General features: G+C 41.5%; 1 protein-coding gene across 1 annotated transcript in view; it reads right to left on the reverse strand.

Annotated features, from left to right (window-relative positions):
* OTUD7A (OTU deubiquitinase 7A) overlaps positions 1-15641 on the reverse strand; it is a 382132-nt gene that overhangs the window by 157511 nt on the left and 208980 nt on the right. The window contains exons 3-4 of the mRNA XM_008017189.3: positions 5861-5955; positions 4027-4181 (exon numbers count right to left, since the gene is read on the reverse strand). Of these exons, the coding sequence (XP_008015380.3) occupies positions 4027-4177 (151 nt within the window). The 5' untranslated portion in view covers positions 4178-4181; positions 5861-5955. The remainder of the gene's footprint in view (positions 1-4026; positions 4182-5860; positions 5956-15641) is intronic.

The following is a 15641-nucleotide window of genomic DNA, read 5'->3' on the forward strand; positions in this document are numbered from 1 at the left end:
AGCTGAAAGTCTGGTTTACCACTGGAAGACAATCAGTTTAATCTAGTACAGCAACAGTTTAAAGCAAAAAACCCATTTGATCTTCATTTTAAAAATTCAATATCTATTTATTAGAAAACTCTCAGCAAACTTGGAATAGAAAGAAATTTTCTTCACCTGATAAAGACCATCTACTAAAAGCTATAGCCAACATTCTACTTCATGGTGAAATACTGCTTTTTCTCAGAGATTAAGAACATCACAAGGATCTTCTTTTTTAACACCGCTGTTTAACCTTTTGAATCGTCCTCGTCAGTGAAACAAGACAAGAAAACCAGAAAGGCCTAGAGACTGCAAAGGAAGAAATAAAACTGTCTTTACTCAGAGACAATATGATCACCTATGTAGAAAATCCCAAGGAGAACACACACACACACACACACACACACACACAACCTTCCTAGAACAAACTGAGTTTAGCTTTAGCAAGATTGTAGGATACAAGATCACCACACAAAAATCAATTATATTTTTGTATATTACCAATGAACAAGTAGAAACTGAAATAAAAAATATGTACAATAGCTTACAACCCCACCTCCCGATATACATAAAACAAAACATGTACAGGATCTATATGCCAAAAGCCATAAAATGTTGATGAAAGAACTTAATGGAGGCCCAAGTACATGGAAATTATAGCATTCCTTCATGGACTGAAAGACACAACATAGGATTGAGTTGTAGATTTACTAAAATTGTAGTCAAAATCTCAGCAAAACAGTTTATAGATAGAGTAGATAGAGGTAAGTGGATCCTAAAGTTCACACAGAAAGGCAAAAAAAAAAATAGCTGAAACACTTTTGAAAAAGAATAAATTTAGAAAAATCACACTATCTGATTTTAAGACTCATTACAGAGCTACAGAAATCAATATGGCACAGTGTTGATAGAAGAACGGACATAATGATTAATGGAACAGAACCACTGTCCAGAAATATATTTCTTACAAATACCCTCAGTTGGCTTTTTGTGAAATCTGTAAAGGCAATTCAATTTCAATGAAAGAAGGAGGATATTTTCAATAAATGATGTTGAAACAATTGGTTATCCGTATGCATAAAACTGAATCTGGACCTAAATCTCACATATTATACAAAAATCAACTCAAATGGATTGTAGATCTAAATGTAAAACATGAAAGTATAAAACTTTTAAAAGCCCAACTATGAGAAAATCTTCATGATCTGGAGTTATGCAAAATTTCTCAGATATGTCACGCAATGCAAGATCCATACCAGAAAAACGTCAGTTGGACTGCATCAGAATTTAAAACTGTGCTCCGTAAAAGGCCCTGTTAAGAGACTGAAAAGTCAAGCATAGATTGAGAGAAGATAGTTGCAAATCACATATCTGAACAAAGGATTTATACACAGAATATGTAAAGAACTCTTAAAACTCAAGTAAACAACTCAATTTAGACATAGGCAAAAGGCTTAAACAGACATTTCATGAAAGAGAATAAAAAGATGGATGATAAATAGCATGAAAATTTTCAATGTCATTAGTTATTAGGAAAATGAAATTTAAAACCATGAAGAAATACCATTACACAGCTATCAAACGGTTAAAACGAAAAAACAAAAAAGGAAGAAATACCAAGTGTTGACAAGGATGTGGGGCAGCTGGAGCTCTCAGATATTGCTGGTGGGAATGCAAAATGGTGCAGCATTCTGGAAAACAGGTTGGCAGTTTCTTACAAGGATAATATGTGTTTAGCCTAGAAAAATTACAACTAGGCCAGGCACGGTGGTTCACACCTACAATCCCAGCACTTTGGGAGGCTGAGACAGGCAGATCACGAGGTTAGGAGTTCAAGACCAGCCTGGCCAATATGGTGAAACCCCGGCTCTACTAAAAATACAAAAATTAGCTGGGCATGGTGGTCCACAGCTGTAATCCCAGCTACTCAGGAGGCTAAGGCAGGAGAATTGCTTGAACTGGGACCTGGGAGGCGGAGGTTGCAATGAGCTGAGATGGCGCCATTGCACTCCAGCCTGGGCTACAGAGCGAGACTGCGTGTCACAAAAAAAAAAAAAAAAAAAGAAATAAAAATTAAAACCATATTCACAAAATCCTGTTCTTAAATGTTTCTAGAAGCTCTAGTCATAACTGCCAAAAATGGATAACAACTGAAATGCCCCTGGACAGATGAGTGGATAAATATATTGTGATGTACCTACAGAATGGAATACTACTCAGCAACAAAAAGGAACCAGCTACTGACACATGACTTGATGAGTCTCGAAATAATCCCACTGCATGAAAAGGAGCCAGTTTCAAAGATTAGGCTCTGTAGGACATTTATCTGACATTCTTGCAAAGAGACAAAACCAGTGATAGAAAAGAGAGCACAAGTTGCCAATGGTTGGGGTAGGAGAGGGTCTGATTATAAAAGATATCAGGACAGAGAATCTGGAGATGATGAAGTGCTTCTGTGTCCCGAAAGTGGTAGTAATAACACAAATCCATACATGTGTTAAAGTTCATAGAACTAGACACAAAAAACTTAATTTTTCTGTATCTTAATGTGAAGAATATAAGTAAAAAAAATAAAGAAAAGAGATGACATCTCTTGCTTCGTATTTAAGACTGTCTAGACATTAATACTGATTTTAGTACTAATTACAATAATGGCCACCACAAGCGTGTTCTTACGAAAATACTTTTTTGAGCATCTGTTACATGCTGCTTCTTTACCACACATTTTATATCACAACTTCTAATATTCACAGTCACCTCATAAGATGGGTTAAGTTCAACGAAGAAAAAATCTGAGGGTAAGGGAAGTAAAATAATTTGTCCTATATCTCATAGTTGATAAGTGGCTGAATCTAAACTCGAACTCAGATTTCACTGCCGACCTTATTCCAAGCCTGTTTCTCCACTCTGCTGCCCACTTAACAAAAATAATGGAAACTGACAGGGAGACATTATATAATATAAATAGCAGGAAGGGAGAATCATATTGTGATTTCCATAGATCACAAAAACTCTAAGCATATTTTATTCTAAACTTGGAGTTGGTTTGAAATTCTAAGAGGTTGGGGAAAATTTAAAAACTATGTTTTTGCCATTGCCATTTTCTGATAATCCTCCAGTAGGTGGTTCTTAATTTTCAATATGATGGAATAGTTCTCTCCACTTCTGCAAATGTACAATAATTCTTATTTTCCCTAAGTGACTTAAAGAATCATTGTGACTTACAATTCTTGACCAAGTATTTACTAACTCCACAAATTGCAGTTTATACATTTGAAGTAAAGACTAAACACTACAAAGTTCTGTCCTCTCACACAGCTGACTGTCCTGAGAAGTTGTGACTGGTCCTTCCTACCAGTGGCATACCACTGCCACCATCCAAAAAAAAAAAAAAAAAGTAAATCCATTTTAGTGACACAGAAACTAAGCTTTCATTTTACTTCACTATGGTTGTAGCTGAATAAATATCTGAAAACATCACACATACGGAGGGTGCACATTTCTTACACAGCAAATGATATCTATGTGAAAAGCTGGAGGATGAAGGCTGTCTTCTTGCTTGTGAATTACTCCCAGTGACTTTACTGGATAGTAGGTGCTTTTTCCACCAAAAACTCTGGCCTAGAGTACTTTTGTCTCAGCTAACACAGAGATATGAAACTAAGGCCTCCCATAAAAGTATTTTCTTGAATGTTTTGTATTTCTGCTCCATTGAATATATTTTCTTCAATATAATAATCATTGATAAATTTTGACTCAACATCAGTAAGATGTGACACAAGGCAAAGCCCAATTAGTGCTTCACGGCAACTTTACTGTCAAGAGTTGGGTGATCTATTTCATAAGCCAAATAAAAATAACAAAAATAATTTTATCACCAACACTTTCACTTTTGAGAGTCCAAATACTGTCCAAGTACCACTGTTATCAGGTATTGGAAATCTTCTTGTTTGGAAGCTGGTTATGCCCAGAATGGTGGTATGGGGGGACAGGAGGTGGGCTTACCTTCCAGCAGGTCTCTGGCCAGACCAGGTTCTGCCCCTGTGGACCGAACAAAGTCTGACAGGACTGCGTCCATATCAAGAGTCATAGGATCATGTAGAAGTGCTGCCCAACACTCAGCCGAGGTGGGGTTTGGAAGCACACTAGAAACCATCCATCTGCAGGAAAGAAGAGAAAAGGCATTTTACCACGTGATGGAAATGGAGCTGCAAGTGACAACTACATGCAGGGACCTGAGGGAGAGAACAGGAGCCATTTCCACCTGCTGTCCTATTTTTCTGAACTGGTTTGGTCCAACTGCCTGGCTCTTCATGCAAGACATTATATTATAGAATTGGAACTAAAATGTCATCCCTCTGTACACGCCATGTGAGAGAACGCGCATTATGAGCCCAATGTTTGTGTTTCCTCCTAAAACTCGTATGTTGATATCTCATCTCCAAGGTGATGGAGACAGTGCCATCTATGAAGCAGGAAATGGGCCCTCACTAGACACCAAATCCGCTGGTTCCCCGATCTTAGACTTCCCAGCCTTTAGTACTGTGTGGAATACGTTTCTATTGTTCATAAGCCTCCCAAGCTATTGTATTTTGACATAGCACCCCAGATAGACTAAGGCAAGGGGTCATCACTATTTCCAGTGCTCCTGACCTTACATTTTATTAATTCCAATAACTGATGGGGAAAAAAAAGACTAGATTATTTTAAAATTTCAAACACCTAAATATACCTAGAAAAATTCAATTGGAGTTGCTAGATTTCTAATCCTCTTCCGAACTGTATAGACTTGTAATACTTTCACAATGTGATGAATGTTACCCACTCTATTCCAATTATGCCTTTACCAGTGTGCCATCCTACCCCTTCAGCCCTCACCCCTTACTTGGCTAGTAGAAAAGACTCCAGGTTAATCCACAGTTGACTGAAATACCACACTTGCTGAAGATGGCTACTAAACTATCTGCCATCTCTTTAAGAGCTGCCATCAATCCAACAACATTCTGAAGAATGTCAGATTTCCCAGGCAGTATGATCCCAGCCAGAGAAAGAGAATGGATGTGCAGCAGCTTGACCCAAGCAACTGTCACATTGCAAGTGAGAGAGACTTACACGAGTCAGAGGTGCTGGGGTCCCCAGTGGGTGCTCAGTCTTTGCTGATGGAGTACAAATGCATCCTTGTGTTTGTGTAGATAAAACGTCCGCAAGTTATGGACCATGGGCCACCTGTGGTATGCCACCCATTTTTGTAAATGAAGTTTTATGGGAATACAGCCATACCCACTCATTTGCATATTGCCTGTGGCTGCTTTTGCACCCAGCTGAGTTGAGGAGTTAAAACAGAGACCCTGAGGCCCACAAAACTGAAAAGATTTACTGCCTGGAACTTTACGGAAAAAGTTTGCAGACTCCATTACAGGCAATGGAGAATTTTATGCTAGTAAGCATGTAATTAATTTTACAGATTGTGGGGGTGAGTTTGAATCCCATACTATTGATGACTGTCCTCTGTTCTTTCTTTCACAGTAACCCACTGGGATGGGTGCTGCTTGGTGGGGTAGGTCCTGTGTCAGTGGCCCATGCTTTAGAGCCAGGCTATGACCCTGGCCCTGCCCTTATCCAGCTGTGACATGGGCTTCATTTCTCTGAGCACTCCTGTTTTTCTGCAGGAATGCAGGAAATGAGCTCACCTAATGTGCAAGACCCTGAGGACTGAGGGTCTCAGGCAGGGAGGTCCATACCCTCAGGGACATTCATTGTGACCACCCCATCTTGCACACAGCTCCTACTGGGTATAATTTTTAGTTGATGCGGCTAGAAAATAAGAAAATTATTTGACCTGATGTATATGGTACCAATTAGGAAATCGATTTCTTCCTTCTCTCCATGCACCGGGGCTTCGGCTGGGAGAGTCTCTTCTTTTGTCACTGCCACCTGGGGGACAGATCAGAAAACAAGAGCATGTGATCTCCTTACCCTCAGACTGAGACCGAAGGCTTGGCTTTTTCTTTTTGTCACAGGAGGCTGGATCTTGGCCTTGGCCAATCGCCTGAGGCATGTACTCTGTCTTCCTGGGCCCTACAGGTCCCTGCTGGCCAGCTGACCAGCATCTCCCATGCCTGGGCCTGGCTGGGGGCTGTCTCAGCTTCCCTCGTTTTAGCAAGCACTTCTATTTCAGTGAGGATCACTTGCACAGCACAGAGCTGTATTTTTCTTTTTTTTTTATTTTTGAGACGGAGTCTTGCTCTGTCTGTCGCAGGGGCTGGAGCGCAGTGGTGAGATCTCGGCTCACTGCAAGTTCCGCCTCCCAGGTTCACGCCATTCTCCTGCCTCAGCCTCCCAAGTAGCTGGGACTACAGGTGCCTGTCACCACGCCCGGCTAGTTTTTAGTATCTTTAGTAGAGACAGGGTTTCACCATGTTAGCCAGGTTGGTCTCCATCCCCTGACCTTGTGATCCACCCGCCTCGGCCTCCCAAAGTGCTGGGATTACAGACATGAGCCACCGCGCCCAGCCTACAGAGCTGTTTTAAACTTTATTAGCACATACCACACCAGTACATTCAACCTCAGTTATGTGGTGAAATATACATAATATGAAATTTACCATTTTAACCATTCTTAAGTGTAAGGTTCAGTGGCATTAAGTACTTTTACACCGTTGAGCAACCATCACCTCCATCCAACTCTAGAACTTTCTCATCTTCCCAAACTGAAACTCTGTACACATGAAATACTAACTCTGCATTCGTCTCTTCCCACAGGCCCCGGCCACCACCATTCTACTTTCTGTCTCTGTGAATCTGACTACTCTGGGTACCTTACGTGAATGGGATCATATGGGATTTGTCCTTTGTGGTTCGTTTATTCTTCTTAGCACACTGTCCTCAACGTTGCTGCATGCTGTCAGCATGTGCCAGAATCTTCTTCCTTTTTAAGGTAGACTAATATTCCACTGTATGTATAGATCACATTTTACATATCAGTTGATTCATCTATGGACACTTGGGTTGCCCCACCTTTCGGCGGCAGTGAATGGTGTAATCTCAGCCCATTCATACTTATGCCAGGTTGCTGTACTGTGAACTTCATGAGCTTTCACCAGCATGGCAGTTAAAATTATGTCCATATCTCCTCCTCTGTATCATGTCCTTAATGCAAACATAGATTAAAGTGTAGACTTAAAATGAATGTTTTGTGTGGTAAAAAGCTACCGTGTTTATCTTGCTTCCAGATTTATTTCTTCTTCTTCTTTTCTTTTTGAGATGGAGTCTCACTCTGTTGCCCAGGCTGGAGTGCAGTGGCACGATCTCGGCTCACTGCAAGCTCTGCCTCCCAGGTTCATGCCATTCTCCAGTCTCAGCCTCCCGAGTAGCTGGGACTACAGGCATGCACCACCACACCCGGCTAATTTTTTTTTTTTTTTGTATCTTTAGTAGAGACAGGGTTTCACCATGTTAGCCAGAATGGTCTTGATCTCCTGACCTCGTGATCTGCCCACCTTGGCCTCCCAGAGTGCTGGGATTACAGGTGGGAGCCACCGCACCTGGCCTTCCAGATGTATTTGTTAAATCTCACACTGCCACCATCACCACATCCTCACATTCATGTCCCTTGATGATATGGGAGGGGCTGGGCTGGTGGGGACACTGGCCCCCAGTTACCTGGGCCATCCTCCCAAGCATGCACGGTGCCTCTCAACCTACCCTGTGTGGTCTAAAGCACTCACTCAGCCGCTTCGAACAGCCTGAGGCTCTGGGTGGCCGTGCCCTGGCCGTGCGTTCCTGCTCTCCTCCATGCACCCTAGCCCTGAGACAGAACGTCTCTGAAGGTCTCATCAGCCGCCCTGGAAAAAGTGATGTATCCCGTCAATGCCTGGTGACTCTGCCTTAGGAGGGGCAGTGCCATGTGGGGAAGAGGGTTGGCCCTGGAATCAGTCCCTGGGGCCAAAATGGTTCACATACTTTGTGTGACCTTAGGCATGTTATATCACCTCTCCGTGCCTCAGTTTCCTCATCAATACAATTAGAATAATAATAGTATCTCACAGTTATTATGAAATTTTAAGGAATTCATGCACAAAATGTACTGGCCCATAGTACATGCTCAACAAACATTAATCATGAGCCGCTGAATGAACTCTCAACAGGGACCCTGAGACCACCCTTGCCTTCCCAAGTCTCCACTGAGCAAGAAAACTGCTGCCACCAGCTTGCTGAAGGCAGGAATAAGGGGCCTACCTCTAGTGCCTTGGCTTAGAATCACAGAGGGTTAAACTGGTGGGGGCTCCTGCCTTCAATTCCGTCTTCCTTCCCGTATCCGAGGTTGCAGTGTTCATTTCTCACTTAAGCAACCTTCATGGAGCTGCTAATCTGTTCCGGTCATGACTGCAGGGACTGTGTGGGAACTACGAGCCCCCTGAGCCTCCCCAGTAAGCAGAGAGATACAGACACACACACACGGGTCTCAAAGACCAACTGCTGGATTTGGAAGACACTTAGTGGAGGAACTGGTCCAACCAGAGAGAGCAAAATTGCAAGACAGAGGTGTAGCAGGATAAAGACCCAAACTGCCTCAGGATACACTTTTCATTAACTTCTGTTTTGCCCAGGTATGGTGGCTTACATTTGTAATCCCAGCACTTTGGGAGGCCGAGGCTGGTGGATCACTTTAGGTCTGGAGTTTGAGGGCAGTCTGGCCAACATGGTGAAACCCTGTCTCTACAAATTAAAAAAAAAAAAAAAAAAAAAAAAAAGCCAGGTATGGTGGCAGGTGCCTATAATCTCAGCTACTTGGGAGGCTGAGGTAGGAGAATTGCTTGAACCCGAGAGGCAGAGGTTACAGTGAGCTGAGATCGCGCCATTGCACTCCAGCCTGGGCAACAAGAGTGAAATTCCATCTCCAATAAACAAATAAATAAACAAACAAACAAATTTCTGTTTCAGTGAAGCTCAAATAAAACATTGCTATATTATATTTGTCTGCAGATGTCATAACTGGACACTGAAAGGCAATAAAATGGGTAGATGGAGAATGAACACTGGGAGATGGTGGCAGAGGCTTGTGGTCTGAACCCTGGGGACAGGTACAGGAAGACTATGGGTGAATGAATGCCTGGAGGTTACTCTTCACTCCTAGGGCAGCGAACAGGGTAGTGAATGCCTTTAAAATCTCTCTCAACAGAGGACCAGCTGCCTGAGAGCTGGGATCTACTTCATCCTCCTTTCTATCCTCCTGGTCACAGTGCCTGGCACACACCAGGGCCAAAACTAAGGTGAGGCGAGGCGGCACCTGCCACTGCTGTAGAATCTAAGGGGATGCAAAAACACTCAGGAATCAACATAAACAACATTTTAGTGCTATATTTGCAAAAAAAAAATTTAGTGCAAAAATATCCTTGATGAACAAAATATCAGCCTTTTAAATGAAGGCAAGGTCAGCATGACTATTCTTCCTTTGCCCCTGGCTCCACAGGGTTGCCGGGCCCGGGCATGAGCTCAGAGCTGCTGCTTGGGAGGCAGGTGGTTCGGAGGCAGCCAAGTGAACACCCATCACAGCCAGAGAGACTGACTTCAGAGAGGGCCAGTGAGGGCCACGGGCAGGGGCACACAAGTGAGTGGGGAGCGGGAGCTTGCTTTCATCAGGTCTGTTTGATGATACAGCACACTGAACACAGGGATAAGGGAACAGAGGGGTGGATGAACAGATCTGGGGTCGAGTGCAGGCTTGGGAGCTGATGGCCTGGCTGGGTGCAAAGCCCCTGCAACCCTGGAAAGGCCACTTCACTTCTTGAAGCCTTGGTTGTCACATCTGAGCAATGAGGGTGAGAACAACTCTGCCTCTTTAGAATTGCAGTAAGGATACAGTGAGATGAGATGACACTGAAAGAACCGCACTATTACTATTATTACCATTGACATAGATTAAAACAATAGGCAAATGTACTGTTCCGGTACTGAGAATCCGCCCTTGACTACCCGTACATTTATACATCCCTGTTAAGCGGGTGAATGGTTAAATATGAAAAAAGGTCAGGCATGCGTTCATCCTGTCTGGCCTGGCGAGGAAGCCCACCCTGGTGAGGAGATCAGATGCCTGGGCTTCCCTGGTGAAACGAATTGGCCGTCTCAACTCAGATGTCAACACTCTACGAGCCTGCATGTGTGGCTCGTCCTTTGCCAGATGCCATTGTGACCTTGGGCAAGTCTGGTGCACTAGGGGAAAAAGGCTTCAGTGGATGCCACGTTAGGGAAACACATCTTCCAGAGCATTTGCATGGTTCAGATGAAAGGTAAGAAAGCCCGGTGTCTTTCAGTGCGGGGGCACGAGTTCTGGGAAGTTTGGCTCTGCCAAACATTTCAATGCACAGAGCACATCATCCTTTCCAAAGCTTGGCCACATATATTACTTATATAACCTCCACAATGCAAGCTAGAGATAAAGATGAGTCTAAGAGCAATTTGGACTGTGTGAAGCAATTTCTCCAGGAAATTCAATGTAAAAAGTCCTGGGTGAGGAGAGGGGAGGTGCTTCTTACTGAGGAATAAGAAGAGAGGTTTGGCCAGACAGCGACAGATCGGGCTGTGTGAAAATCAAACAGAAGAGGCTATGGGAAAGTCTGTGGGGCACACTGAAGTTCTTCACATTGTTGCGGGATCATTTCACTCTTTAGTTTTCCCCTTGGTGAAGCTGATACTCTCAAACGCATTGTCTGGTGGGCGCCGAGGAAGCCTCCAGCAGCAGCAGCGGGCAGTGCTGGGGCCCACCACCTGCACCTGGGGCTCGAAGAAGGCACACGTGTGGGCACTGAGCCCATTTCACTTGTCCAGCAGGTGCCCTGGGCTGGACACCCAATGGGCTCAATGGGAGGGAGACATGCCTTCTGTTCAGGGGCCATGACTGGGCCTTGTGCCGGCTCTCAGAGCATCTGGTGCCTTTAAAATAAAATATGTGCATAAATCCATGACTGGAAGCAAAACATTTCCTTAGCTGACACTCACTCAACTGTACTTTTTCACAATTTTCTCCTAGCATGGAAAGATGGAAGAAAAGTCGCTACTAAAATGTATACCTTTGGGATTAGCAGTAAGTGTAGGATCTACTGGAGTTTTGTCTTACATGCATTGAAATGATATACTCATCAATGACATATCAAATTCTTCAATGGTTCTTAATACGAGTTAAACAGTAGTTTAAATGACAGGAGAAAGTGGGGCACTAGAAATTGTAAATGGCACCTCAACATCCCAGTCTGTCTACTCTTGAGCTTAGACTTTTAGGCTAACAAGGAGAACACAGAATTAAGTGATGGTATATATTTTAAAAATATTTTTCCAATAAATATTTAAATATGCATAAAAGTAGACAGAAAAGTATATTAAAGCCAATGCACCCATCCCTCAGGCATGACAATTATCAACTCTTAGCCAACCATGCTCCTTGTCTATCTCCAACCCTTCCACTGCTCACATCATTTTGAAGCAAATTCCAGATAACACATTATTTCATCCACAACTACTTCCATCTCTCTCTCTCTAAAAGACCCTTTAAAACATAACCACAGTACCATAATCCCACTTAAAAATTAACAATAATTCTTCATTTAATGAAGAATATCCATTGTGCAAATTTCCAGTGTGCAAATTTCCAATGATATCAAACGTTATAAGTTCACATATTTAGTTTTTCAGTTTGTTGTTCATCTTACTTGAATCAGAATTCAAGTGTAATTGGTTGATACGTCTTTTTTAATCTACAGATTTTGTCTCCTTCTTTTTTCCTCTGTTGAAAAATCTGATGTATATATTTTTCTCTAGAGTTTTCTATCATCTGGCTTTTACTGATTGCTCCTCTGGTGCCATGTCCTGTGCTCCTCTGTCCTATTTCATGTAAATCAGCACTGGGATATAAGACTTAATCAGATTCAGGTTCAATTTGGGGCACATTTTGGTGCTGTCTTCTTCCATCAGTAGGCACTGAGTATCTGTCTCTGCCTGCGATGGTAGCAGCCACTGATGATCACCGCCTAGACCCAGCAATTCAAGAGGGGTTGCATATACTGGCAGTACAATTCTTTCATTCATTCTTTATTTATTAGCTGGAATTCTTAAAGGGAAACTTCTACTAATCTACTATTTGGTCACCCAGTGGTAGATATCTAATAGAAAAGGCAAGATGGATGCTTTATTTATGACCTTTTAATTCATCATTTTACTTGGACAAGTTGGTTCACTAGCTTCCTTCAATGGGATCAATTTGTTACTTCTTTTTTTGAAATATTTTGCATTCCTCGATTTAAACATATTTTATGCATTTTGATCTGTCCAATATAGAGCAGTTGTTGTCTTTATTGATGCTTAAGTTCTGAATCAAGTTCCCTTGACACTAGCACAGCTGACAGAGTCTTTTCTATATATCTTGGGTGATAAAATGTTTCAGGTCCCTTTTCTACATTTACTGTTCCAGATCTAGAATTCGACATTTCTCCGAAGAACTATGAGTCTTCTTTATTGAGAATGGTTTTTCAAGACCACAATCTGGGTGCTTGGTGTACCCATAACTAGTGGTTTAGTCATTGTTTACAGGACTTCTTGGAGAGCTAAGAAATATGTTTAATAAAGACTAAATTTTGAGTTTATTCTAATATTTCCAATTCAAATAGAAGACTTCAGAGTTTTTACTTAACCTACTCTCTTTGACAGATGAACCTCCTTCCCTCACCGAATCCTAGTTCTTAGTAAAATCAGGAATGACAGCATATTACACAGTTACTCTTTCCATTTCTCCTGCTCAAATCAAAGTTATTGATTTCTCTGTGCTAAATTTATATCTTGCTATTTTACTAAATTCTTACAATTTATAGCAATTTTCCATAGTTTTTTTAGTATTCCAGATACACAATCATATCAAATGCAAATATAGTTTGTGTTAACTTTTTTTTTTGAGATGGAGTATCTCTCTATTTCCCAATCCTGCCTGAATTCTTTGATTAATGCATTCAATATAATATTACATATTATGAGAGGTTATGGGCATCTTTGCTTTGCTCCTAACTTTAGTGGGAACAACTTTGGTGTTTCCACACTGAAAAAGATGCTGAGTGTTGGGTCTTGGGCTAAACAAACAAACACATACACACACACACACACACACACACGGTTTTAAAAATTTAATTTAAAGTTCCAGGATACATGTGCAGGATGTGCAGGTTTGTTACACAGGTAAAGGTGTGCCATGGTGGTTTGTTGCACCTATCAACTCATCACCTAGGTATTAAGCCCTGCATGCATTATTTATCCTGATGCTCACCATCCCCCCATCCCCCCAACAGGCCCCAGTGTGTGTTGTTCCCCTCCCTGTGTCCATGTGTTCTCATTGTTCAGCTCTCACTTATAAGTGAGAACATGCGGTGTTTGGTTTTCTGTTCCTGTGTTAGTTTGCTGAGGATAATGGCTTTCAGTTCCAACTATGTCCCTGCAAAGGACATGATCTCATTCCTTTTTATGGCTGCATAGTATTCCATGGTGTATATTCACATTTTCTTTAAACTTTTTAAAAAATTTTTCCAAAAGTTATTGGGGTACAGGTGGTGTTTGGTTACAGGAGTAAGTTCTTTAGTGGTGATCTGTGAGATTTTGGTGCACCCATCACTTGAGCAGTATACACAGAACCCTGTTTGTAGTCTTTTATCCTTGCCCCCCTCCCATCCTTCCCCCCAAATCCCCAAAGTCCACTGTATCATTCTTACGCCTTTGCGTCCTCATAGCTTAGCTTCCACATATCAGTGAGAACATACGATGTTTGGTTTTCCATTCCTGAGTTACTTCACTTAGAATAATAGTCTCCAATATCATCCAGGTCACTGCAAATGATGTTAATTCATTTCCTTTTATGGTTGACTAGTATTCCATTGTATAAATATAATACAGTTTCTTTATCCACTCATTGATCGATGGCATTTGGGTTGGTTCCATGATTCTGCAATTGTGAATTGTGCTGCTACAAACACGTATGTGCAAGTATCTTTTTCGTATAATGATTTCTTTTCCTCTGGGTAGATACCAAGTAGTGGGATTGCTGGATCAAATGGTAGTTCTATTTTTAGTTCTCTAAGGAATCCCCACACTGTTTTTCTGGAATGTAAAATAGTGGCTGCACTAGTTTACATTCCCACCAGCGGTGTAGAACTGTTCCCTGTTCACCACATCCATGCCAACATCTACTGTTTGTTGACTTTTTTTTATTATGGCCATTCTTGCAGGAGTAAGGTAGTATATCACATTGTGGTTTTGATTTGCATTTCCCTGATCATTAGAGATGTTGAGCATTTTTTCACATGTTTGTTGGCCATTTGTACATCCTCTTTTGAGAACTGTCTATTCATATCCTTAGCCTACTTTTTGATGGGATTTTTTTTTTCTTACTGATTTGTTTGAGTTTGTTGCAGATTCTGGATATTAGTCCTTTGTCAAATGTACAGATTGTGAAGACTTTCTCCCTCTCTATGGGTTGTCTGTTTACTCTGCTGGCTGTTCCTTTTGTCATGCAAAAACTCTTTAGTTTAATTAAGTCTCAGGTATTTATCTTTGTTTTTCTTGCATTTGCTTTTGAGTTCTTGCTCATGAAATCCTTGCCTAAGCCAGTGTCTACACGTGGTTTTTCAATGTTATCTTCTAGAACTTTTATAGTTTCAGGTCTTAGATATAAGTCATTAATCCCTCTTGAGTTGATTTTTGTATAAGACGAGAGATGAGGATCCCATTTCATTCTCCTACATGTGGTTAGCCAATTATCCCAGCATTGTTTGTTTAAAAGGGTGTCTTTTCCCCACTTTATGCTTTTGTTTGCTTTGTCGAAGATCAGTTGGCTGTTAAGTATTTGGGTGTATTTCTGGGTTGTCTATTGTTTTCCATTACTGTACGTGCCTATTTTTATACCAGTACCATGCTGTTTTGGTGACTATGGCCTTACACTATAGTTTGAAATCAGGTAGCATGATGCTCTAGATTTGTTCTTTTTGCTTATCTTGCTTTGGCTATGCAGGCTCTTTTTTGGTTCCATATGAATTGTACAATTGTTGTTTCTACTTCTGTGAAGAATGATGGTAGTATTTTGATGGGGATTACATTGAATATGTAGATTGCTTTTGGCAGTATGATCATTTTCACAATATTCATTTTACCCATCCATGAGCATGGGATGTGTTTCCACTTGTTTGTGTCATCTATGATTTCTTTCACCAGTGTTCTGTAGTTTTCCTTGTAGAGGTCTTTCGTCTCCTCGGTTAGGTATATTCCCAAGTATTTTATTTTATTTTTGCAGCTGTTATAAAAAAGGTTGCGTTATTGATTTGATTCTCTGCTTCGTCTTTCCTGGTATATAGAAGAGTTACCAATTTGTGTACATTAATCTTGTATCCAGAAACTTCGCTGAATTCTTCCATCAGTTCTAGGAGCTTTCTGGAGGAGTCTTTAGGGTTTTCAAGGTAAACAATCATACTGTCAGCAAACAGTGACAGTTTGACTTCCTCTTCACCAATTTGGATGCCCTTTATTTCTCTTTTCTTATTGCTCTGGCTAGGACTTCCAGTACTATGTTGAAGAGGAGTGGTGAGAGTGGGCAT

The sequence above is a fragment of the Chlorocebus sabaeus genome, chromosome 26 (assembly GCF_047675955.1).
Source record: "Chlorocebus sabaeus isolate Y175 chromosome 26, mChlSab1.0.hap1, whole genome shotgun sequence".
NCBI lineage: Eukaryota > Metazoa > Chordata > Mammalia > Primates > Cercopithecidae > Chlorocebus > Chlorocebus sabaeus.